We start from the raw sequence: 27497 nt of genomic DNA, 5'->3' as shown, positions 1-27497 counted from the left end.
CAAAAGTTAGCTGTGAGTGGTGATGACTAGCTGCCTTCCCTCTCGTCTATCACTGCTAAATTAGGGACGGCTAGCGCAGATAGCCCTCGTGTAGCTTTGCTCGAAATTCAAAAATAAAGCAAACCACTTTTATACCGCAAAAACCAAGGAGTTTCACTAGAAAACATATTACAAATTTATAAAACATACATAAGACTAGTCCTAGAATAAGGCCTGTATAACATGGATCAAAAACACACATCAACAAACTACAGAAAATACAAAACTATATTTTAACAGAGGCATATAAAGTCCCACGTTCAAAAAACACCATTCTTTCTACACAACTATTCAAACATGCCAACACTGTCACACGGACTCCCAGATAACTCGCTTCAATATTATAAGAAAAATATTAATAAAAATGAACTAGCCCCCAGTGGCACAGTTGTATGCCTCCGGACTTACAACATTAGAAACCGGGTTTCGATACCCGTGGTGGGCAGAGCACAGCTAGCCCATTGTGTAGGTTTGTGCTTAACTTCAAACAACAACAAAAATGGACTATAAGCAAACTAGAGAGTTACATAATACACGATTAACCAAGCCCCAAGTACCTCTCCCTTCTGAAAAAACATAAATAAGAATCTTACTGAATCTTAGACACAAACGTAACTCTATTTTAAAAGGGTTTTGAATGTAAAAATAGGATTATGTATGTGTGTATATGCTTGCTAAGTGGAACTGTATTGTGAATACGGACTAACAGTGTGATCATGTATAAGTGAAGCTAATGAAATTATACGGGTTAATATTACTCCATAAATTGGACATGGCACGAAAAGGGTGTTAATTAAAACTGCGAACATTGGACAAAATGTAACATACTGTAGGTAATGCAACAACGTAGCAACAGAGATTATTACCTAGGATTCAGTAACAATGTAAAAAAACAAAAAAACTATCAATTCCTGAGAGGGAGGAAGAGGTCAACGCTGAACCTGACCTTTCCTTGTCCAAAACATGGACCGAACCCGATGAAGTTCTGGGCGTAGTTTCGTGGCAACCGGTCGCGAACAATGAATTCTTAGTTCCATTAGTACCGGGAATTATTTCACCCGTACGATCAGGACTGCAGAATTGTTATAGTGTTTCAGTGGCTGTGAAATGTGAATTTTATTTTGTCAATTCGTGTAAAACAAATATTTTATCTTTTTAATCGCTTTAATTTTATAGGAACTGTATGATAAATATACTTGTGTGAACGTAACAAGTTTCATCATGCTTAAGCGTGAACCTAATACAACAGGTAAGATGAGAACTGCATATCACTTGTATACAGTCACCATAGAGAACAGGTAAGATGAGAACTGCGTATCACTTGTATACAGTCACCATAGAGAACAGGTAAGATGAGAACTGCGTATCACTTGTATACAGTCACCATATACAATAGACAGTTTGACTAATAATCGCCAATTGACGAGGACTTCATTGTGCCCATATAAAGTCATGTTGAACAGAGGTTTTAGTAAGAAGTCGCCATATGATGAGGACTTCATTGTGCTCATACAAAGTCATGTTGAACAGAGGTTTTAGTAAGAAGTTGCCCTATGATGAGGACTTCATTGTGCTCATACAAAGTCATCATGTTGAACAGAGGTTTTAGTAAGAAGTTGCCCTATGATGAGGACTTCATTGTGCTCATACAAAGTCATCATGTTGAACAGAGGTCTTAGTAAGAAGTCGCCATATGATGAGGACTTCATTGTGCTCATGCAAAGTCATCATGTTGAACAGAAGTCTTAGCAAGAAGTCGCCATATGATGAGGACTTCATTTTGCTCGTACAAAGTCATGTTGAACAGAGGTTTTAGTAAGAAGTCGCCATATGATGAGGACTTCATTGTGCTCATACAAAGTCATGTTGAACAGAGGTTTTAGTAAGAAGTTGCCCTATGATGAGGACTTTATATTGCGTCTATACAGTCATCATATAGAAAATAAATTTTAGTTTCCCTGAATATTGCTATAGAAGAAGGTTAGACTTTTACATAAAATATTCAGTAAGCTGAAAAGGGTTACTCAAAGTGTAGATATGTTAACAAAATTCAAACCTTTCAAAACCACTAAGGAAAACAACAAATAGTGCAGCTAGAAGTTTGAAAAATATTGTTTCCCCAAAACTAGTGGGCGTACGTCGTCAACCCTCGAGTCTAACACTGTTACAGAATGTAGGTTTATCATATTCGTATCCTCATCAGGGAACAAAACTTCCAAACATTCTAAACTATTATCACTATTTAACGTAGAATCAAAACTTTCAAATAATCTGAATTGTCGTCAGTAGTTACCACAAAACAAAACTTTCAAACAATCTGGACTATTGCCACTAGTTACCACAAAACAAAACTTTCAAACAATCTGAACTATTGCCACTAGTTACCACAAAACAAATCTTTCAAACAATCTGAACTATTGCCACTAGTTACCACAAAACAAAACTTTCAAACAATCTGAACTATTGCCACTAGTTACCATAGAACAGAACTTTCAAACAATCTGAACTACTCCCACTAGTTACCACAAAACAAAACTTTCAAACAATCTGAACTATTGCCACTAGTTACCACAGAACAGAACTTTCAAACAATCTGAAGTACTCCCACTAGTTACCATAGAACAAAACCTTCAAGCAGTCTGAACTATTGTCACTACTTACCATAGAACAAAACCTTCAAGCAATCTGAACTATTATCATTATTTACCATAGAATAAAACTTTCAAGCAATCTGAATTATTATCATTAGTTACCACAGAACAAAACTTTCAAGCAATCTGAACTATTGTCATTAGTTACCACAGAACAAAACCTCCAAGCAATCTGAACTATTGTCATTAGTTACCACAGAGCAAAACCTTCAAGCAATCTCAACTATTGTCATTAGTTACCACAGAACAAAACCTTCAAGCAATCTGAATTGTCGTCACTGATTATCATACAGCAAAAATTTGAATAATTTGTACAGCTGTTACAAGATCAGAATTTTATCTTATCTGTACGATCGCCAGAGAACAAGATTTTAATTAAATGGTTGCCTAAGGAAAAGGTAAATTTCTTTTGTACATTTAACATAAAAAATAAGCTATTGTCATGGGGGTAGTTTTCTCCGTTGTCATGTTTCTATTGTCAACAAAACTTAAAGCCTATTGTCTGATAACTATCAAATTTTGTATTAAAATGTCTTTATATCACCTAGGAAATAGCGGATTTCAATAGTACTGCTAGTGCCAGAGGGCAGTAAATAGCAAGATTACTGATATTTTATATTCATCTGGCTTTTTCCTCGCTTGATAAAATATGTTAAATTGGGACTTGTCCAATTACATTTCTGGAAAAATACCTCAATTGAAAATTTCACATTTGTATTGATATGATGAAAAAGCATTTTGTTTAGAAACATAAAACATGAAAAAAGGTCTCTTAATGTAACGATCTGTATATAAAGTTCTAGCATTTCATTAGAAAGTGCCATGAAATAAAAACACCTGAACTTGTATATTTCCAAAACCGAGAAAACCTAGATTCAAAGTTATAAATACAGACGCCAGTAATCAATGATACAAAGATATTTAGTTCTTGATTATCACACGACGCCAAGAATCAAAAGTTAATAATAGAACTTTGGGCGACTCTTCAAAACCTGAGACTGATTGAACCTTATGTAGTGGCATTATGAAAGTAACTGCTACTACTACTAATAATAATAATAACAACAACAATACCAGAGCTCGAACTGAGGAGAAATGGAGAAGAACAAAATTCTCATTGTTAAAATAAATGTCAGTTTCATCTCCCTTGTTCACGCGCGTAGGGGAACATTTCGAAACTGAAGCTTAGTCTTAATGGAGGCACGTACATAAACCTATAGCATACTGATTCTCCACGTATCAGATGTTATCTCCATCAACCATTGGTAAAGTTGAGTTTTAATTTGCTCTAACTGTTTGTTTTATGCAAAGTTACTGTTAGTTCAATCTTAATTTTGATACAGTTAGTGACTAATCAGTTGGGTAATTAAATTCACGTTATATTTATATATTTATGAAATTACCAGTATACAAGGTTATGCATATTATTATTATTATTATTTTTATTATTATTATTTTGAGTATTCGAATCAGCAATTCACGAGTGAACCACAGATAATATAAAGTTGCTGTGGAACGGAATGTATCAGAACTACATTTTGATATTATTTGGCGTTCGTAGGTAGTTTGAGACCATCGACAATTGATCGTTTTGGGAAGGGTATATATAAAAGCCCTTTGCGAAGCAAAATATTTATACACTGAGAATATAAGGATGTGTTTTGTTATAGAGGGTTTAAAATTTCCAAGACAGGGACATCAATTTACTTTATGGCATTGGAAAACAAAGGAATATAGACCATCCAGAAAGGAATTTGCAACAAGCTGTATCCAGCCGTGATAATTAGCAAATTGTTGAGTTTTGTAATAGACAATAATCTACGAACACAAAGTTTAATAGCAAAAGCCGTCCACACGTTCCAGGCAACAATATGCTATATAATCAGTGGTGATCTCTGTCTGGAAAAGTGAAAAGTTACGTGTACACATGCTGCTTCCACAACGTATTTGCTCATCCGTCGCATACCTCAAGTAGCTGAAGAATGGAATAGGAATTCATGTTATTGCGTACGAAGACGTACCGGTCAAGTTGCCGGAAGCAGAGACAATACATTTCTGCGTGATCGGACGGTAGAAACGGTCGCTGGGAATCCGTTATTCCCATACATTAGATATGTTATAGAAAGCTTGCACAAAGGATAGGTGTGTTTAGGACATAACAGCCCTACAACGGAGCCTTTTGCAATGGAACCTACGCTGCAGGGCTATTGTCAAGTGACACGGTTGTTAGATGGAGCATGACCGGACGTGACGACATGGACTGTAATGGCGTGGTGAGACTCAAAAATCGTTTTAGTATAATGTACTCAATCTCTGTAGTGTAACTTAATTTCATTATGTTTATGGGGTTTATTTTGTTAAGTAGTTGTAACTTGAGCACTGATAAACACCAGAAATTTAATTATATATCTGGTCCGAAGTTCCTGATTTGGCCTTCCTTAGCGGTTAATTTACCGAGTACTCACAGACACGCACAGATACTTTACAATGATTGTTTGTTTTCGTGTATTCACGCATACTTACTCAATGGCAATCAGCATTAGCCGTTCCTAATTTTGAACTAATGACTAGAGAGAAAGCAGTTAGTCAACATCACCCATCGCTAACTCTTGGGCTACTCTTGTATGACCGAATAGTAGGATTTTTCCCATCACCCATAAAACACAATCACGTCCCCAAAATGTTTGCGACAACGGGACACAAACTTACTTTAAACTTTAAATGAATATAAATTTAAAGAGTACACAGATAAAAGAATTGTTTTTTTAATGATGCAATACAAAAAAAAAGGATACCACAAAATATGATTTTGACCAGCATTGAGTGTGACCAAAGGAAGAATTCCAGTCTTTAGATCTAATAATTAGTTTAACCTAACGTTAAATATTTTGTAAATTTGACAAAGTTTTAAATACGATAAAAAAGAAAACACATTTTTAAATTTAAAAACTGGTTGAAATGCTCAAAGCTTTATATTTTAAAGATAAAAACAAGTTGGATATATCTGAACAGAGTCTGATAAACTTCTAGATGCCCTTTTGAAAATAAACTAACATATAAGTTCACTAAGTCAATTTATTACATACAATTACATAAAATCGGTGTTATTTATAGTTTATTTGTTACAAAAAAATCCAATATTTTGTTTGATCCCTGTGAATAACAGTCACATAGGTAATTAAACAGAATTGTAAGTACGCATGGAAGGTCTGGTTTTTTGTAAGCGTAAAGCTACACCATGGGCTATCTGTGCTCTGCCCACCACGGGTATTGAAATCCGATTTTTAACGTTATAAGCCCTCACACTTACCGCTGAGCCGCTGGTGGTAGTGGTAGGGGGGCATGTTTATAATTTTATTCTAGACGCTAATTGTATCCTTGAAATAACATTTTATATTTATCTATTTAAATATGTACTCCTTGCTGTTGTTTTTTTACAACCATGAAAGTATCAGCTACTCTAATACACATCCAAATGTGCCATAGTAGATGTATGTTTATTAAATAATGTGCAGCACAAGGGTTGGAGGTTAAAACAACCGTGAGTGAATACACGTCTAGCCAGACATCTGTAGTAGTGTATATGTGTCAGTTATGTATTCATTCCAAAATATGTTCTTTACTAACGAGCCCAACAGTTCCAGGTGCTTATTATTCAAACTTTACGAGCTTTTAGATCGCCATACATGTTTGAAAGGACTAAAACGTGATTCAATATTAGTGTCAACTTTCTCTTGATATACTTTAAATGTTTAAAAAAAAATACCGAACAGCTACGTGACTTAGCTCTTCCATCACCTCATCATCTTAAAAAAAAAACATGTATAATCTCAAGAGAAGATCTGATTAATGGCAAACTTAAGACGTCTACAGGCCAGCGAGAAAGAACTCGGCCAGACAACTACAACAATGCTTCATCACTATAGAACGTACCACCGTTACGCTACCTATTGAGGTGTGTGGAAACCCGAGAACGAGAGCAAACCCATAAGTATTATAGCTTAGTTTGTAGAAACGTTTCTATCTAGTGTAACAGTAAATTATGGTACTAATATTTTTTATGAACCCGAAATGCATCAAATACCCTATTGTTCCTTCTGAAAGTAACTTGAATTGTGGCTCGCTTTTCTTTTACCATATCTGTACAAAATATATAAAGTTATATATTTAACCCTCTATTGCACGTTCTCCCCCAGTGATTCAGCGGTAAGGCTTTCGACTTATAACCCTAAAAAAAATGGGTTTCTATACTTGTGGTGGGCACAGCACAGATGACCCATTTGTGTAGCTTTGAGCTTGACAACAAACAAACAAAATATATTGCACGCATCATGAAAATGCAGTGTAAAAAATGTTTTGTTTTTTTCAATTCCGTACTTAAATATGTCTATATTGCACAAAAATATATGTTGGTAAGTTATAAATGGGTATGTCACCTGGAAGTAATATTATTTAATTAGGGAACTAACAAAAGTAATTCCATTGTTTATTTAGATTGTTACTTGGAAGTAAGAGTATTCAGATACAGAATTGAAGCTTTTGCAACGCGTATTAAGCAACAAAGAAAGATGTGTTACCTGTACGTTACAATGTACAATAGAGGGTTCACCCACTTAATGACATTTTGTTTTTAATTAGCTACACTGGTGGGCTGGCTGTGATATACTTAAGATATATTTTTCCTGTATATATGGACACTTGTGTTACGTTAATCACAGCGGTAATCTGTAAGGAGTTATTCGTATTGAGGACTACAAGTAATCCTTGTGTAATCCTTCATTCTTCAAGGACGCTTTATTCATGCAGATACTCTTGCCCTAAGACTGTTAGACCAAATCTAACCAACTCTCTCTCATTCATTATACCTTCGTTTTTCTTTTCTTCGTATAATCATCAATTCAAAATGACGCTGAGATACCGACCTTGAATTCTGAATTAGATTTTTTTATATCATTATTATGGGTGCTATTTTTTATCACGTATACCAAACAGGGTCAATAGTTCCTATAATTATTTCTGTTTAAGGTTGCAGACGACGATAATATATATATATATATATATACACACTTCTTGACCTCGGCGGAGGGTTAATAAGGTTACCTGAATACCCAAATAAATTTAGCTTTAGTTTGTTTGTTTTTCGTATAATGCCAGGAAAGACAACGATCTGCAACTACTAGAAAACAACAATTAAAACTTACTTGCAACAGAGAAAGCTTTATAATGCTCAAAAATAAGTTTTCATACCTATAGTTTTCCTCTAGTCTTAGCAGATCATCACTTTTCCTTTTAGTTCAGTCTATCTTATATGATTTCATTCTTTGAAATTTAAGCATACTGCAATCTAGAAGTGGGATTAGTATGCTCATCTACAGATCTGAGGCCGCCATATATAGGATATTATTTATGGTTATGTACATACTCTATATTTGCACAAAATGATGTGCTCATTAAAGACTACGGTTACTTAAATATGCTATTTCTACAACTGTTTCTAGTCCTTGATGTTTACAATTGCAAATTGTCATTATAAAATATATTTAAGTAGTAATTTTATTCTAACCATCAATTAACAATAATTTTCTTCTCTGATATGAAATGAATACATTACAAGTTTATCTTTAATTTATGATTTCTCTAAAACATTATCATTACTTCATTTCTGTCTTAAAAGTTAAAGCTCATGATGAAATCAAGAGAGTGTTATTTATTTTATTAATATGACACGATTTCATTCTACGAATAGGCGAGACAGATGTCGCTGAGAAAGCAAAATGTGTTTAAAGATATGGTATATATATATATATATATATATACTGTAGCTTGCAAATCTACATAGTTACCGCTTCAAGCGCCCCTAGTGATATGTTCTTGAAATTGACGATATTATTACGTTGTCTTTTAGTTTTACACCAATATGCAAAATTATATTTATATGTATATAATAAGGAAATAAGTAGTTCAATACTATTAATTACATTAATTGTTAATAGGCGATTAAAATCAGCACTATAAAACAATAATGAGCTTAATATAAAATATACATATTATATATATTCAAAGATATCTCTCACTTTGAAATAAACGTTTATTATGTTGTTATGTGATGATACATAGTTCTTAGTTTTTCTCACTTTTTCTTTGGTGGCGGCATTTGAAAAAACCTATATAATTATGGTAATTAATGTATACACATTAGCAATCAGTATTTGTCTGAAGATTAAACGAGATCTTATTAACCGACCTTGAGCCATCCCCGAAGCAGAAAACACATTTATCACAATGAGGAGTTATAAGTTGTATCACAAGAATAATTACTATTTTGTGAATTTTCTGAAAGATGTAACTGGTTTTCACGAAGAGTTGAATAGTGGATAGTTTTAACTCTTAAGGAAATGTTTTTTTTTCAAAGAAATTCAAAATAAAATGTTATCAAGGATATTAATAACCCGTGAAAATTTCTATGTAGCTACAATTATTTAGACGTTTTTTCTACGTTAATGAGTATTCTTAATATTAAACATCTCTATCACCACAACTTTTTTTGAAAGTTATGGATAATAATATTTTAGTTTTTTTTTAATAAAGCTGAAGAACAATATTAGAGGCAAAAAATGACGTAATGATATAAAGTCAAAGCATTTAGAAACAATAAAAATTCAGAATTTTCGCGATAATCTATTAGACGTCCCTCATTTCGATAGATAGATTAGCCATACTCGTCCCAAACAAGAAAAAAACATGTTTTATTGGTTCTCTTATTATAACAAATATTTTGAGAGATGAACAGATAAAAAACGAATTTTTTTCTTCCCTATGTCATCGAATATCAAATGTTTATACTGTTTAGTATGTTCAATTTAGTAAAATAAGGCAAAAACAAATTGTACCCAACTAAACCTAGCATAAATGATGAGCTAAAGTTCCTCTAAAACGTAAAATCCCCCCCTTTTTATGTTGTTTATATAAAATCTAAAATTCTTCATAAAATCCCAAGAAAAACTACAACCCTAGCTAGCTCAATAGTAATGTTGAGGCCTTACAACGTTAAAATCTGGGTTCAATCTCTGTGTTAGGCATTGTGCAGATAGCATTTTGTGCAGCTTTGGACTTGAAACAACAAAAATCAATAAAACTAATTCATTCAGGTTCCTATTGTTAAGTGGTAAATGTCAGTTTTACTTAGTTTCAAAAGTTTACAATTTTTAAACATGTCCAGACCTTAAAGAAATAATCATATCGCTTGTTTGTTTGTAGTTAAGCACAAAGCTACACAATGGGCTATCTGTGGTCTGTCCACCACGGGTATCGAAACTCGGATTTTAGCGTTATAAGTCTGCAGACATACCGCTGTGCCACTGGGGGCTAGTCATATCGCAAGCTTCTCCATCATTTAGGGAAGACGTTATTTTTCATAGTTTTTAAGTACTGAATAGGCAGCAATGGCGCTGATTTTATCTCTTTTGTGGTGTTATTCAGTATTCAATCTTTATTTTTAAACACATTTAATGATAACAATATTCCACATTTAGTAATTATCTATAATTTGTTTTTTTCTTCAGTTTATCTTACGTAAGTGTAAAAAAAGGGTTTGAGCAAAATAATCAGTCTTGTAATATGTACCTTACCGAAATTTTTAACTAATGGAATGTGCTTTCCCGGTAAGACTTTGATTCATGAACGTTCTTAGTATATTTAGGGGCATATAATTACAGTAATTCCACTTCTTTTCCCATTTTTCTCATAAAAATTGTGTGATTTAGAGGTGTGGATAGAGGCTTGTAAATCTGAGGCTTGTGAGCCTTCCTCAACTTCAAATATTTCTGTATTATCTTGTTAACAGTACAAGGAGGAATGTTCATTTTTCATTACAATAGGTTTGGGGTCGGAAGGTTCTCTTTCGTTGCTACAATTTTCACTTTGTCTGCATGGGACTTGAAAGTATACTGTCGACTGGAATTATTGTAATTCGGTTTTTTCCATCATTTTTTCTCATTAAAATACCCATTGATTTCGAGATGTGGATAGAAGCTTACAAACTTTGGCTTTGTGAGCCTTAATCAACTTTAAGTTATTGTCTCTTTTTCTTGTTAACAGTGCAAGGAGATATAATCATCTTCATCATAATGGGTTTTTGAATCGAATGGTTGTCTTTCATAACCATAGCTTTCACTTTACGGATGAGGACGTTGCTCCGAATTTTGTTGTGGAATGGTTTCGGAGCTCGTTGCTGCTCTAGCCACTTTGTTGTGCGAGTTTTTCCACTTTCACATTCCCACTTTGAAAATGCTATATCTTTTGACTATACAACATTTACTAATCTCGTTGTGTGAAGATTTCTCTTGGAAAAGTGCACGTACAGATATTTTTGATTTATTGTTAAATAACTGACCAAAAATATTTGGTTTTTATACTATAGTAAATATCAAGTAATATAAAATGACATTTTCTTTAAAAAAATTAACTCGTTATGATACAATTTCATATTTCTAGACCCTAAAAAAAGAAAAAGAGTTGTATTGTGAATTACCACAAATGTTATTTTATATCCCAACAACACAAGTTGAGTTGTGTAAACTATAACGGAAGTTATTGTTGTAACGGTATAAACACACACACACACATTTTGGTGTTTTTTAACAACACAAATTAATTATCGTTTTCAATGCAAAATTGCGTTTATTTAAATACTTTGTTGTATTTTGAGATCAGATATTGATGATGAGTTTCGGTTTGAATTATTCATGAGTATAATAATACATGAATTGCTCTTCATCTTTCAAAATATTGTTATTATGCAGTGTTTGAATTTTAATTTGTGTTATAAAATGCTCTAATTTACTGATATTATTATGTATTTGAGAATTTTATAAAATTCGAAAAAATATTGTGCATCGGTCAACGCATTTCTGTTCTGTCTTGTTAGCCCACAATGATTGTGTTATTTTATCTTGTATTTGTGTTGTGGCCAATCAAAATGCCACAGAACAGACGTTGTGTTTTTCTTAACTCATATGTTCTTACAGTGTATCGTTTCAACTTCTGAATATTATTTACCTTACAGACATGACTTTTTAATGTTCATCCCGCGAAATGCGTCATCCTTCACGAAGTTGGAGGAAACAAGGTTGAAGATAGCTTCAACGTGCATGTTTGCTCTATTGTGTCTGACGCGCATGCGCAAAGGGGCCAGGTGTTTAAAGATAGCCTACATTTAAACCGGGATCTCTCTTCGTGCATCATCCCCTACTGGATCCCGGCCTCGCTAACTCATAGAATTTGCAACCGCCTGCTAATAAAAACAAATTAAATTACACCTTAGGGCAGACAGGTGAGCTGCAGAAGTATAGCAAAGGATGATGGGATAGGGCACGATCCTCTCCTCCCTGTTCCCTCTGCCCCTCCCCTTCTTTTCGGGTAACATCGTTACTAACAATTTAAAAAATTGCGGAATTAGATAAATATAGTGATAGACATATATATATTTATACACTGAAAGTATAGACCGTTGGTTTATAGCGCGGACGTTATTACAAGAAAAAGATAGGAAAATATGTGATGTAGAATGAATGTAAATATGCAACGCTATGCTTGAAAATAATTAAAACTAGCAGGCTGAAATTTTAATATGGGTTTAATTGAAGACTTATTTATCAGTCATTGTAAACCTAAAGAAAAAAATTCAACTTTTTACAACATAAGGAAAATAACTCCTTCCCCCATTTCGAAACACCTGAGAGAGACACACACATGTAAAAACGTTTCTTATTAAGGTGGTCGTAGTATATACAAGTTCTGAAATGTAATGTGAATACAGTTCCAAACTTACCTCAGGAGCTTGAAATGATTTATATAGCATGAAGCAAATCCATTTCTTTGTTTGTACGTTTTTTTCTAATATTTAACCTATATACTACAGCACGTGAATAGCAGAATTTAATTATTTTATGTTTGTAATGTAGTTAGTTTTTAATCACGGTGTGTTTGCATTTCTTTGGGTTGATTTTGACTAATAGACTTTATAATGATGTTTATAATGTGTATTTACAATTCGAATAGAACATGGCCATGGCTACGTTCACAACTCAATCACTACACAAGTGTTTCATAAGCACCTGGACAAAAGTACCATTCTTTCATAATAGATAAATCGTGCATCCGATTAAAAAAAAAAATGCTGAGGGAATTCCCCTTTTCTTCTCATGCCCTAGGTTCTTTGTTTCCTATGCATGTTTGTCATATTTATGTCATTTTTTGACAATGAATAATCCAAAAAAAAATCAGTTCCCGATTTCTTATTGTGTATAAATCTAAAGTAATATAGAAGGATTGACACACACACTTAGTGTTGTAAGTCCTCCAGTGACACAGCGGTATATCTGCGAACTTACAACACTAGAAACTGGGTTTCGGTACCCGTGGTGGGCAGAGCACAGATAGCTCATTGTGCAGCTTTGTGCTTAATTACAAACAAACACATATATATGGAAATTCTTAACATTATTGATTATCATATATTAGGTTATTGGATACATTACAATGGATACATTTAACATATAGTTTTTTATTCTACCTATATTCGTATTTTTTATTTATGACAAATCTACTAAGGATACTTATATCTATCTCTAATTTTGAACTACTCACCAGAGCACTAGTCAGCAGCACCTTACCACCCACACTAAGGGATTCACTGTCACTCCTATAACGCAACCACAGCTTAAAGTGTGAAGAATGTTTGTGGTAAGACACGGATTGGAATCCACTTCCGAAATCCAGAGCTCTGCCACAAGGCCAATCCACACCACCTAGGTTTTATCATACCTATAGGCTACATAGCGATTGATATTTACCTCATAGTTAAAAATCCCCTTCAGAAATATCTTAACTATAGGTTTTTGTTGAAATGCTAGTAGCCTATTCATTTTCTATTGTACTTTATATATAGATGTAGTGTGATGATTCTTTTTCGGTTTATCATTTTTAAGCAATAATGAAGACAGTAGTTGTTTTTTTTTTACCAAAATAATTTAAGTATAATTGGAAATATTTAAAAACTCTTACATCAAGTAATAGTTTTTCCCCTTAAGTCATGCCCCTCTGTTCAATAAAATCTGTTATCACCAGTTTAGGATTGTTCGTGAAGAGTTTGATAAATTCTGATAGATTTATTTGCAAGTCGAAGTTGTACAGTCATTGACAGTTCAATGTTTCACGCAGATGTTTCTATAGTTAATCATAGAGGTTAATTAACCATGCAGACAAGCGATGTTTTTGATAACTGTAATTTTTTTAATGCACTTTAAAGATAAAAAAATATTAGAAAAAGGAGAGAGTGAAATAAGGAACTCCATTGTTAAAATCTAATAAGTCAAGTTCTTGTTCATTGTACTGTAATCGTAACAGATCGACTGATTTATATGCATAAATTAAGAGTGAAGGTCAAAGCAATGTTTTCCGAATTTTTTCAACGGGGGTGTAAACGATTTGTTATTTAATTTCTGTAGTGTATATTGGAGTACCAAAGATATTTTGACTCTAGAAATAAACGACCTTATAAAAATAATTTTTTTCTTTTTATTTTGTAATTGGACACTGAATGTTTCGGTTTACAGCTTCTTCAGGAGCGTTCCACAAAAACGCTGAAAAGTTACGGTTACTGTTTTAGCGGAACGCTCCTAAAAAAGTTATGAAGCGAAACGTTCAGTCTCCAGTTAAAGAAGACAAATAACAAATTTGGCGTTATAAGGTCGTTAATTACTAGTATTAAAACGATTTGTGTTATCTTTGGAACAACCTCGATCAGAATCTTTCGAATCTGTTTTTCATCAATGAGTAAACAGAAAAATATTCATCATCCATGGCTAACATTTCATCTAAAGCAGTATTTAGATACAAAAAATTCCTCGTAAGTTTTGAGACTAAACCATAAGTTTAATTCACAAATAAAATTTCGTTATAAAATTCGCTTGACTTATTTAGGTTATTTGAGACTCGAATCAACGTCAGTGACCTTTTCAAACGAAACGACCTAAGTATAGATAACGAAACTATCACTTCTCTGCTATATAAAATTAGAAACTAGCTTTCAACTTTTGTGATCAACCGATTCCATAAACAATTAGAATAAAATCCTAATCACTTATAACTTTAGTTATTAATTACCTTCAGTAAAATAAAATTAAACTAGAGGGCACTCAGTAAAGCGCATACCTCCGCCACTCATCGTTGATCATATTCGTGCCCAAAAAATACGAAAATGTGTCCGTATGTCCGTCGTTATTTACCGATACGTATCATTTTTTGTTGGACAATGAGGAATAACCTTTTACATATGGCTACCAAGTTATAGAGTAAAAATAGTGTGAAAAATCGGTCCCTATGTTAACAGATAGGGATTTTTTTTATTTTCGTGACCTAACTGTGACATTGACCTTTGACCTTCCAAAAACTAATCACTTCTAAGTTGAGTTATAGTTCAAATGTATACCAACTTTCGTCCAAATCTTGCTGACAAACAAACACACACAGGGGTGAAAACATAACCTCCGTCCATCTTCGGTTAGTCCTTTTTTTGGGAAAACCTGGGAGGTTTGGATATCATATAAATTATAGGTAGAAATTTTAAGCTCGAAATTAAGCATTCAGAGAGTAAAATTCTTATCTCAAAAATATTTGTTTACAATATATAATGTGATACATTACGGTTTATCAACTGTAAACTTTCACACTACTAACCACAAATGCGAAGAGCGTTTAACATGACTAAAACCGGGAATAACTTTGGATTACTAGAGTATTGAAGAGGTAGCCATCCTTCAAGTACCAACAGTACTTTAATTGTTCTTGAAAATATCGATTGCCGATTTATAAAATATAACACGTACATAAAATTGTAATAATACGTACCGTAATATAAAATAACTGATTTATAAAATATAACACGTACATAAAAAATTTTAATAATACGTACCGTAATATAAAAATAACTGATTTATAAAATATAACACGTACATAAAAAATTGTAATAATACGTACTGTAATATAAAAATAACTGATTTATAAAATATAACACGTATATAAAAAATTGTAATAATACGTACTGTAAAATAAAAATAACTGATTTATAAAATATAACACGTACATAAAAAATTGTAATAATACGTACTGTAATATAAAAATAACTGATTTATAAAATATAACCCGTACATAAAAAAAATTAATAATACGTACTGTAATATAAAAATAACTGCATTAAACTTACGAACAAGAGTGTAAACACTGAGAACACAATCGCTATGATTTGTAATATAGCTTAACCAAAACTTAAAACCTGGTTGTATGCTGTCTCTTTACGGCCCTTCTTTCGTATAGTTTAAAATAACGAACAAGATACGTGGCCGTGACCTTAATTTTTTTTATTGACCCAAAGACACTCCGCTAACCCTTTTTTTTTAATAGACGATAGTTTTTGTTGTTTTTTAAAACTGTGTTATGGATATTTACCCACGATTTAGATTTTCAGTATATATCCCCCCTTCCAAAAGATAAATCGCATACTTCTTCACTAATGTGCTACTTCATGTGTTTCTAGACACTTCTGAATACAGGAATGTGTTATAATACAAGTGTATTCCATTACCTTCCTGATGTGATATTACAAGACAATCGACTCGCAATCTGCTTGCCGCGGGTTTGAATCCCCCATCATACCAAACATGCTCGCCCTTTCAGCCGTGGGAGCGTTATGATGTGACGGTCGATCCCACTATTCGTTGGTAAAATAGTTGGCGGTAGGTAGTGATGACTAGTTGCCATCCCTCTAGTCTTACACTGCTAAATTAGGGACGGCTAGCGCAGATAACCCTCGTATAGCTTTGCGCAAAATTCGTAACAAACCGAAAACCGTATTACAAGACAAATCCTGCTGCAGGTTGAAATATAAATAACATTAACCCTCTGGTGTTCAGCACAAATCATATTAATGGCTGTTCATCATTAAAATGAAAACATGTTAACAAATAAGACGCAACAGGGAGAAATGAATTATAGATTTCCGTGATTTCTTTGATTATTATTTTCTATCACTTAATTGTTTAGAATATTCAGTCCTAGCGGAAGTCATTAAGCCATATGGATAAATACCTTTTGCTTATGTTAATGCAGTGGCGTAACACCACAGATGCAATTCAACCGTGGCGCCACGGGATACACGTTTAACACCTATATGTTTGCTCAAAGGGCGAATTCCCATCTATTCGACGTGCAATGTCGCTAACGGGTTCACTTACAGCTGGACGTTTACGTCATGGTCCAAATTCTCGTATGGCGTGATTGAAGAGCCAAGAAACACAACATTGCGAATAAGGGACCCATTTCTTATTCTCCATGAAAGTGAAAGTGGAAAAAACTTACTCACTCACTCAACAGAGCGTTTTGGGAAGCAATTGAGTCTGAAACCACAAGTCAATTAGGAGTAACGTCATCTTCCGCAAGGATTCGTGAAGTGATTACGATGAAGCTGGGCATATCTCCTGGCACAGTTAGAAAGATGATAAATATAGTAAATTTAAATTTGACGACGGTTTAAAAGTCAAATGTTCACAACTTTCCAGCCACATTAACAACAGTTTTCATTAAAAAAAAAGGATAGCTAAATAAACTGGAATCATGACATCCCCCTTTGACCACATATCTGTTAAATCCTTCAATTGAAGCGCCACTGATTTGTTATGCCCCTTTAATTTGCTTAAACATGGCTTTGGAGATCAACGTCTAGGTGTAGTGTAGGATTGGAAGAATGTTATAAGCTCTTAGACTTATCACTGAGCCACCGGGGGGCTAAATTAATAGATGTAGAATATATAAACGCTAAATCTGTAGTTATGTTTTATTATAACAATTCAGAATAAATATGTAGCAGAGAACATAGATACACGCAGGGACGGGCTTCTTCAAACTGCTTCTTTAGAAAATTAAGATCTATGAAATAAAGTGTTTGAAATAATAGGTCGATTTGCAAAATTGAATAAATAAATATTTTAAGCCGCAGCTGAAAGAAGGGCTCTGTTTTGTTTTTCTTGTTTTTTTTTCAAGTACAAACCTTTAGCTCATAACTCCGTCATTTCTTGGCCGATTTGAGATCTAATTACAGTTTTGGATTAAGGAGGTCAAACCCTTTCGATTGATTTATTTGAACACGCCCAAGGTCTTATAGATAATTTACTTCAATCCTGCCTAAAAGAATTTCAATTTGAGGGTAGGCTGGTAGAGATCCTGATGAGTAATAAAATCGAATCGGGTATACGCGCACCCCACGTTTGGTGTTGCTGTCGCACAAAAATGTAGCTAATAAAAAGGGGAAATAAAGGTCTCATGATTAATTTACTCTAATGCTGCCTAAAAGAATTTCAGGTGCCGCGGCTATTGAGGATTCACAGGCGAATGTTCTCTAATGGCTCAGCGGTTATGTTGAGGAACTAATTTAACCGAAATTCAGAGTTCGATCCCCGAGGTAGCCACACCGTGTGTTGTATAGCTTTGAGCTTAACAACAAACGAACGAATATACACACAATAAAACAGCTTATACAAATGAAAAAATGCTGATATTATTCAGCTACCAAAAATTTGTCAGTAATTGGAAGCTGAGCGAGCAAATATATCTATTCAACATATTGAAATATCTTTAAAAACCAAATTTTGATACATCAGTATGGTTGTTGTGCATTACACAAAACAACCCAAAGATAATCAAAATGTGCAATGTTTTAGCTACGACAAGGTATAAACTACTATTATAAAAACAATCACTCACCTTTCAAATCAATAACTGATCACTATAATATATGAAACTGTTTCAAATTGGACATTATTTCATTCCTTTGGTTTAAATGGATCGAACCCCTAATTTCAGCTTTTGGATATATTTCGTTTATAGAAAGTCATTAGATGAATAGAACCCAGCCAATCACATAAGTCTGTTACGAATTGGATACAAGTGCCCCCCCCCCAAAAAAAGAGATTCGTTAGCAAGAAGTGGAACAGTTTTCATAACCACTGGTATACAATTACCAGGACTGTTGGGTAAAGCAAACCATCATCCACAACACAGTGGACAATCGCTGAAATCGTAGATTACCTGATTATAGACTGAATGAGATGAGGATTGAATTTTCTATGGACTCTTACCGTTTTCTCTGGATTTCGGGACGACGTATTGGGCTCCATGCTGAGTCTTTCTTCAGGTCTTGATTTCTGAAAAGAGAATAAATTGTAAGACTGGAACGCGGCCCTCACAGATGTTCGTAGACGCAAGTGGACAATATATAGACGGTTAGAAACAGACTTTACAAGGCCGACCTGTATGCCAGACGCATATTCACAGCAAGGTACAGAACAACTCACATGAAATGGTACCAAGGTTGCATCCAGTGGAACAACCACATGTAAAGCAATATTATTTTTTTACTGATCAGTAACACCGTTTAACTACACTCAAATAACAGGCATATATACTCATTAGGGATTGGGGTGGGGTGGGTCTAGGACAAGATGAAACCATACCTTAATACCGGAGCGTGACCTTATGGCGGTAGTGACACCAGGAATAAACACTGGTGGATTAACCTGACTCGAAATCCTGCCAAATTGTACCATACATTATCCTGTCTACATTCTACTACCTTTTATGCTGCCAAGTGCTGGTAGAATTGGCACTGGTTTCGGCCTATTGAATGATAACTCTCGCCCCTCAGCGTGTTAAATTGGTTGACATGTTTCTTGGAGAAAATGGGATTGATCCAATAAAGTCCCATCAAGCATGCAGGGAATGCTTTTGGAAGACATGTCGCATCCTATCAAAACGGCTAAAGATGGTCTAGAAACAACTGTATTGGAGGACTGGTTGAAAATATTTCAGGACCTTGTAATACTCTCCTTTTTAAATAAGCAAGGACAATGGTGTCATATGTTCTTTACTGTTCACGGTAACCATACTCTTATTGAAGTGAGATATCATGAACTATAGTGAAGTAAAGCCACCACCATCAAAAGTTTATTTAGAAGCGTTGATTTAAAAGCCAATCATTTGCTATCCGATCATATGGTTTGTTTGTTTGTAATTAAGTACAAAGCTACACAATGGGCTATCTGTGCACTGCCCACCACGGGTATCGAAACCCAGTTTCTAGCGTTATAAGTCTGCAGACATATCACTCTGCCACTGGGGGACAAGATCATATTGCAGAACACCAGATGCCAGATTTACATAAAAATTAACTTCAGTATGTGTGAGGGGGGGAGGGGGTTAACTATTTCATAACAATGGTTTTTGCCTTATCATAGGTAGAATATTATAAATCTCAACCCCTCTTGAATTATTTATAATACGCAGGTGTTTTCAGCGATATTTGAATTAAATGTTGGATGATGATCAGTGAATACCACGACGATCATTAGTAGCTTTTTTGACTTTTGCATTATTTAACACTGCTGCAACAGCTCAAGAAGTTTTTAAGATATTGATTCAATCATAGGAAAACAATCCATCTATAGACAGGAATGCATCAAGATTTGAGATTTTTTACAATACAAAATATGTATTAAACTAGTTATTTTACGTAGTTTCTCAGAAATGCACCATTCATGTCTGACAAATCTTACTTTTATAGATCTTGAAGATGAGCAGACCATTCAATAAAAATACTGGAACTAAAAGAATTTATGAGGAAGTATTTGGACCACCCGCCAAAAAGAGGTTCTGTTAAAGTTAGTTAAGATGAGATGCTCCGACTACCAATCAGAAAGCGTTTCTATCAAGGGTATGTATAAAAAGTATGTTTTGCGTTACTAATTCAACAAAACGAATAGCTACTAGGGTCTGTTATTAAAGCTCAGATAAAAAGATCATAGCTATTGTTGTTTTCGTAATAGAAATATACAGATGAGGCTATCCGCACTCTGTCCACCGTCGGGAATCGAACCACGGATTATAGAGTTGTAATTTCGTAAATTTACCGCTGACCCAGAAAACAGTAACCGCTCCCAGCATGCGTGGAAAAGAAAGTATAGTTTTCTATACATTTTATGTTGTGTCAAAATAAACACACACGCTCAAAACCTTGATAGGACTATGCACATTTAATTAAACTTGTGTTAGTCCATCTTAATTAACATGCTTTACTCAAACAATCATTATTGTTGAAGTCTAATGTTCATCAAACTAAACTCACCTTTGTGGGTGAGTGTCCGTATTTGTACTTGGTATTTATGATAAAGCTAGTAACTACCGACTAGAGAGAGAGAGAGAGTACAGATAGTCATTAGCACCCTACCTCCTGCCACCCACACTAAGGAATTGACTGTCACTCTTATAATGCAACCATAGCTTAAAGTGCATGGCCAAACCGCGCTGAGGATGAGTGTCGTGAACTTCTGACGAATTATAGCATGCCGCGTCATCATGTCAATAATGTTAGCTGAATAGCGTGTAGTTAGCTGATCATGTTTTAAATCGATCTTTTACAGGTCAGAAGTATAAGATCAAGTAACATTAGCTAAATATCTAAATTGTGTTATTTTATGAAAATGTCAATGAAATTTGTATCTAATGTACGTCATAAGCACTTTTGACTTATTTTACACAATGCTTTGTTTGTTTGTAATTAAGCACAAAGCTACACAATGGGCTATCTGTGCTCTGCCCACCACGGGTAGCGAAACCCAGATTCTAGTGCTGTAAGTCCGCAGACATACCACCATGCCACTGGGGGGCGGTTACACAAAGCAAATATGTATATAACATATATATATATATATGTGTGTGTGTGTGTATATATATAACTGTCTTCTAAAATCTTATGACAATATCTTTCAGTTGTCGATTTCAAAATACACTTTATTAAATAGAGCAATTATTCCGAGAGATTGCATGGTACTTGGAAAACACGTAAGATTAATATAAAAAAAATATCACGATGCAACAAATCTGATAACCTGAGCTCTTTCTGACGGTGGAACTAATAACGCGTCGCCGAGTTTCTAAGACTAATCAGAGTATTTGCATTTTACAAGCACCTATAAGCATTTAGAAGTTTTTAAGGTACTGAAAATACAGAACGGTTAAGATCCGCTGATTACATTTTCTTCCACAAACAACTATATCAGTCATTTTTTGTATTTTCTGATTCTGTAGCTGTCTTTACTTGTTAATTGTATAGCGTTACGAATTCAATAACTGTTACCATTTTGTTTTGACGTTTAGACCTAGAGTACATATTAAGTGGGGCGCGTGCAGTCCGCTAGGGTAGATCTATAGATTAACAACAGGCTTTATTAACTAGAAGGACTATTGTTTTATTTTTTATACCATCTCCCTGTGTGGTGTATCTTAACTTTTGACCTTACGTTTTCTGTCACGTGATCTAGCGCCAGCTGCCGCCAAGCCCTCTGCAGGCGGTCGACAGTCGCCACACGAGGGTCAGCAAATCTCGTACAAGTCGAGGAAGGGCTCTTTCGCGTGCATGTCTCGTGCCTATGAGGACCGGGAGGGTTTCGTCTCACCTGTCCCCCTGAAGGCACACATTCCTCCGGGTGCTGATGGCGACTTGACGGCCAGCTGCACAAGAAATCCCGGGGTGTTACATAGGTTTTGAAAAACTGCTTATCGATACGCGCACGACTAGATACAGATAGCACACATATATGCAAGCCGTTTGTAAATTTATTTTAAGAAAATATATGGTCTAGACGAGAGTTAAAAGCAGAGCTTTTATCACATGACTCTGTGATTTGTTAGCACGATGGGAAGATAACGTTTTTGTTACTTGTAGAGTGGTTAAAACTCCGCTCTTCCATCCGTCGTTTTTCTGACTTACAAAACATTTATCGGTATGTCAGTGTGAGTATTAGGCATCGAATAATGAAAAACTAAATCACTTTCTAGGAAAGTTATGTATATGTTAAGAAATAAAACGAACTTAGTTAAAATTTACAGATATTTTGTTCGTTGGTGACCTTTAATCTGCTGGTTAAACCCTTAAAAAAAAAGAGCCTTAATTGTACTTATTTAAAGTGCTCGCGAATAACCGTTGGATAATGGAGAACAAATCATTGTGTTCCACTAGTTTAAGAACTATTGAATTGTATATAGAGCTTCAGGAAAACATAATTAAACTAGCGAATACACTTCTTTAAAAAAAACCCTATAACTTTTGCGATTACAAATATTAAAATAAAGGACACAAATGTTAATACAATTACAAATAACCCGATGTAATACACTAACAAAGTACAATATACTGTTCAATATTTAATTGATTTCAAGGAAAACTATAACGATTATTTGACAAGTTAGAAGGACGTTAATGATATTGAAACAGATAAAAAAAAAGATTTTATTGTCAATATTTTGTTCACTAATATAAACGTTTCGTGCAAACCAGTATCATTTGAATTTGTTGTATATATTTTTTAAAATGATCCAATAGAAGATATTTTTCCTGATGAACTTCAAAAGCGAAACGCTGTTGATCAGCTACGTTTCGAAGTTAAGGATAATGGCCGCTTCATTGTTACGTAACTTTCTGATTTTTACATGTGATTTACTTTCTTGCCTTTAGTTGGACATTGCATTATTTGCCTATTGAAATTCGCTGTTCTGTTTCTGTAGCGACCTGAAGGCTCTACCGATGCGTGGCGCTTTTGACATTATTATCTCATTACGCCATTGATTGTAAGTGCGGTGTAAAAGGCACGTGCACTGCACGAGGTAACAATCTCGGTTCGCCACCGCCGTCAACGAATTAATGATGCACGTAATGTATCAGGCCTGTGATTGGTCAAGCGTGACATGCTCCGCACGTGCCGCGCGCGACGGCACGCCCGCTGTGCAGAGATTGACTATTAGAATAAGCCACGAAAATGATAAAGAGGTGGACAGGTAAACAGGACTACGGCGCCTGCATAAAATGTCAGGCCCCACCAGGTGCTAGAGTAGAAATTGTTCTTGTTCAGTTGGGCGTCTTGCCGAGATCTTACTAGGTTCACGTGCATCGCTTTTTGAACATACTCTGAAGAACTTTTGCTGTTAGCACCAACAGAGCATAAACGAGGCGCGACCATGATATGCCATTGTATAAAAAATAACTCACAGAAAAGATAAAATAGAAAACAAAAATCATACAAACTTTGTTTATTATTTACTTACAAAAGCCACGTTTCCTAAGACTGCCGATTAGTTTCGTAGTTTCCATCAGACCAAGGCCATGGAACAAGGAATCATCCCTATTTGCGACTTACCTGCCTGTCAGTATAGTTCGGCACTGCTGCCCAACTCACCGCCGCAAGTTTGGGACTTTCCTCTTAGAATGGACCGGTTTAGTGGTGTTCAGAATACATCCTTACCGTCTCAGCTAGGCAAATGCCGGTCCCCTCGTCAGACTGTATCGTCGAGCTCCAAACAACAGCAGAATTCTAAAAAGAAAACTTGCAGAAAGAATGGGAGTAAGTCTGCCTACAAACACATCCCTCACCGAGAGAAGCCACCGCACTTAGTGGCCAAGAGGAATGCAAGGGAACGGCGGCGTGTTGAGGCTGTGAATAACGCTTTTGCTCGTCTCCGTAAGTGCGTACCTGTAGAGAATAAGAATAAGAGACTGTCAAAAGTAAAGACGTTACATCGCGCTATTGAATACATTGCGGCACTCCAAGAGATGCTAGAAGAGGCGGAAACTGTCCAGTCTTCTTCGCTAGACCCTCTTCAGAGTTTAGATGACCTACTGGACGCTGCGGAAGTGGAGGCTGTGAACAAAGAAAATGATGCCAGTCAGCGTTGGATCACGTTAGAAAATGTAGGTTGAAATAATTATGTGATATAGAAAAGCATGTTGTCACGATAAGTTTCTTAATGTTTAGTTTTATTTGATTTTAGTCCTCTTTATGATCTATACGATCATCTCTTACGCGGTCACAGATCCAAAACTGTTTAGTTTTATTCATATTCCCCTTTTTTTTAAACATAATGTCTTATTTAAATTTGTATGAATTAAATGTATGTTTTTTTTTAAGTATCGCCCTAATATGTCGCTGATGTGGCTTTGACTTGTGGCGTAGTTTAATGTTTCTGTAGCCGCTATACTCTATCATAATCTCTCCTGCACCTGTCTGCACAATATAAAATCTATTATTAGTTAACATTATTCATTCATGCCGCTAATTTACAGGCTGATGGGTTGAGTTTAACACTGTGTTATCGAGCTTTTCAAAAGCATTGACTCGTGGAACGGTACACAGGTGCACCGTATTCGCCAGCGGTGCGAATCGGCGCGTGTGTGGCTTGTGGCTACAGGACACTGGACAGTTGAACAGTGCTGCCATCGAAACGAATTTGCTATGTTACCATCTGTGTCTTTATGTTGTTTAACTTTCAGTTTGCATTTGTTATTGTTAACAGTGTGTATTGAACTATTTATCTATCGTTTCGCACTTCATATTAAAGTTTGAATGAGCTACTATTTAATCTTGACTATATTTTTAATCTGTGCCTTACCTGCGTTACAATAGCTTTTAAGTCTTCGTTGCATTATTAAATATATTATTATTTACATGTTTTTAGACGAAAACCATTCCATTTTAGGAGTTCTTAAACTGCGGTCTTTGAAATCTTATTGACACGTACGTGAAAGAAAAATATGGCAATAACCGTTCTGTGGTTTACAACAACCCAACTTTTTACAGTTTCTCTGGCATGATTCTTCATGTACATCTGATGTTTTTATTTTTAAATTGTTAATTCGTACCAGTTTCTCTAGATGTTTTCTGTGATGAAAAAATCACAACAGTGAAATGTAACTTTATTCTAAAATGTCGGTTTTTGAATCATATAACACTGTGTTTCTCACCGGTTTTTGAATCATATAACACCGTGTTTCTCAGATGATCAAGGCGATCTCTCACCCAGTAATCACCGTTTACCTCTTAGTGTCTTACGTCACTCATAAGGCGTGCACTTCACAATTAATGTGTAGTTGTTCTAATGCGTACTACGTGTCAATATTGCCAGTATCGTATTAAGCAAACTATGTATAGCTTACAGAACGTTGTTTATAGCTAGAGAAAGAGGATGAATTTAGTTCGAAACTCTTTTGAACTGGATCTGTCAATTTCGCCTGAGATTTAGACTAGTTTTGTTTATCTCCAAACAATCTACTGACTCGTGACCTAATTTATATACCTATCTTTGTTTCTAGGTAATGTAAACATGTAAGATAAATTTTAACAACGAAGAGAATGCGTAATTATACAGAGCATGCTCGTTACTGTTGTTACTCTAATTGCAATCAAACTACATTTATTATTCAAAACCATAGTATCGTTCTGTGTGATATTTAAAACTGAAATAGACACTGACAGTAGATTTTTGCTCTGTTACAGACGTACGTGCCTGATAGCTACAACCCTTACTTGACGTTCTATGAAGATTATGGTACAGCATTCCACAGTTAGCATACCAACCACAGGGCGACAGTGGAAGTGATGTTTTACCTGGCCAATCACTAGCCTCAAATGATGCGGGTTGCTTCGCTAATCACTTAATTTTATGTCTCAAATGACTTTTGCAAATCCTCAAGAACCATGTTTGAAGAAGAACAACCCTGTAGTTCTCGCTCTGATAATCGTCTGTGTGTGATGAGAGCCACCAGACTAAGCCTGTACATCAGCTTTCTTTGCCTAACGTCACCGTTAAAAGGAGAAGAACAGTTTACAATGTCAAGTGTTTATCCCTTGGAATCATGAATAAAGAGAAACCTCGGTGCTCCAGATGGTGTTAAGATGTTTTACTTGCTCCATTTATTAAGCATTACTTACGTTTCGCGATCTGGTCAACTTATACAAATTTAATTTTCAATTCATGTTTCTTTTTCTTTGTATTTAAATAGTGTGATAACAATGTTTATATATTTTCAATATGTGTTGTCATGTAGAGAAACTATTATAAGATGTTTATAAGATATTGTATATGTGACCAAATCGTATTCTAGCGGAGGAGCAGGAAAATGAAGAAGACCTGACCTCAAATTAAATACAAATATTTTTTCTTAAAAAAGTCAAGGATTTTTTCCCTACATTTTGTTTACACTATTTCTTTCTCAACTATCTTTCAAATATGTTTACACGATAATCCTCACAAAGCTTTACTCGATTCCAGAGGGTTACTTATAGTAAAACGGTTGGACTTTTAAGTACAAAGGAAAATAGCGACCTCTGGTATAAAACAAAGCAAAGAAATGAGACATATTTAACGTTTTAATATTTAACGCCAATTTTATTTTTGCAGTCTCATAATCATTTTGTTTCCCGGTGGGACAGCGGTATGTCTACGGACTAACAACGCTTAAATCCGGGGTTTGATTCCCCCGGGGGACACAGCAGGTAGCCCAATGCAGCTTTGCTCTAAAATAAATAAATAAACAAATAAAATAACCATATTTCATTCTGATTGGTTCATGGTTGCTCTCAGTGCAATCAAATAGTTGTCATCTTTAATATTTCAGTATTGAAAAACAACTTTTATCAAACGATTATTTATTAATTCTTAAAGACAAAAATATCGTGACAAAAGCAAATTGTGCCTAAATTAATACTGAACGATTCTAAGACGGATGTGGTTCTTTTTGAAGAACTTAGAACTGTCATTTTCAGCCTAATCGGAACTGATTCAACAGCTTTGGATATAACTGAGCGAAACAGCGATAAATTTAAACTCGGCCCTCCACTTCTACAGAATCTTTCTAGAGTATATCCGCTA

General features: G+C 34.8%; 1 protein-coding gene across 1 annotated transcript; it reads left to right on the top strand.

Annotated features, from left to right (window-relative positions):
* The first annotated feature begins 23710 nt into the window (after positions 1-23710).
* On the top strand, positions 23711-26595 carry LOC106460729 (achaete-scute homolog 1a-like). Its single transcript, XM_013920464.2, has 2 exons — positions 23711-24540; positions 26123-26595. Exons 1-2 carry the CDS (start codon positions 23956-23958, stop codon positions 26192-26194), a joined length of 657 nt encoding a protein of 218 aa, XP_013775918.2. The 5' UTR covers positions 23711-23955; the 3' UTR covers positions 26195-26595.
* The last annotated feature ends 902 nt before the right edge of the window (positions 26596-27497 follow it).

Source organism: Limulus polyphemus, unplaced genomic scaffold (assembly GCF_000517525.1).
Source record: "Limulus polyphemus unplaced genomic scaffold, Limulus_polyphemus-2.1.2 Scaffold824, whole genome shotgun sequence".
NCBI lineage: Eukaryota > Metazoa > Arthropoda > Merostomata > Xiphosura > Limulidae > Limulus > Limulus polyphemus.
The sequence above is the reverse complement of the archived record's forward strand: the minus strand, read 5'-3'. Positions and strand labels throughout refer to the sequence as shown.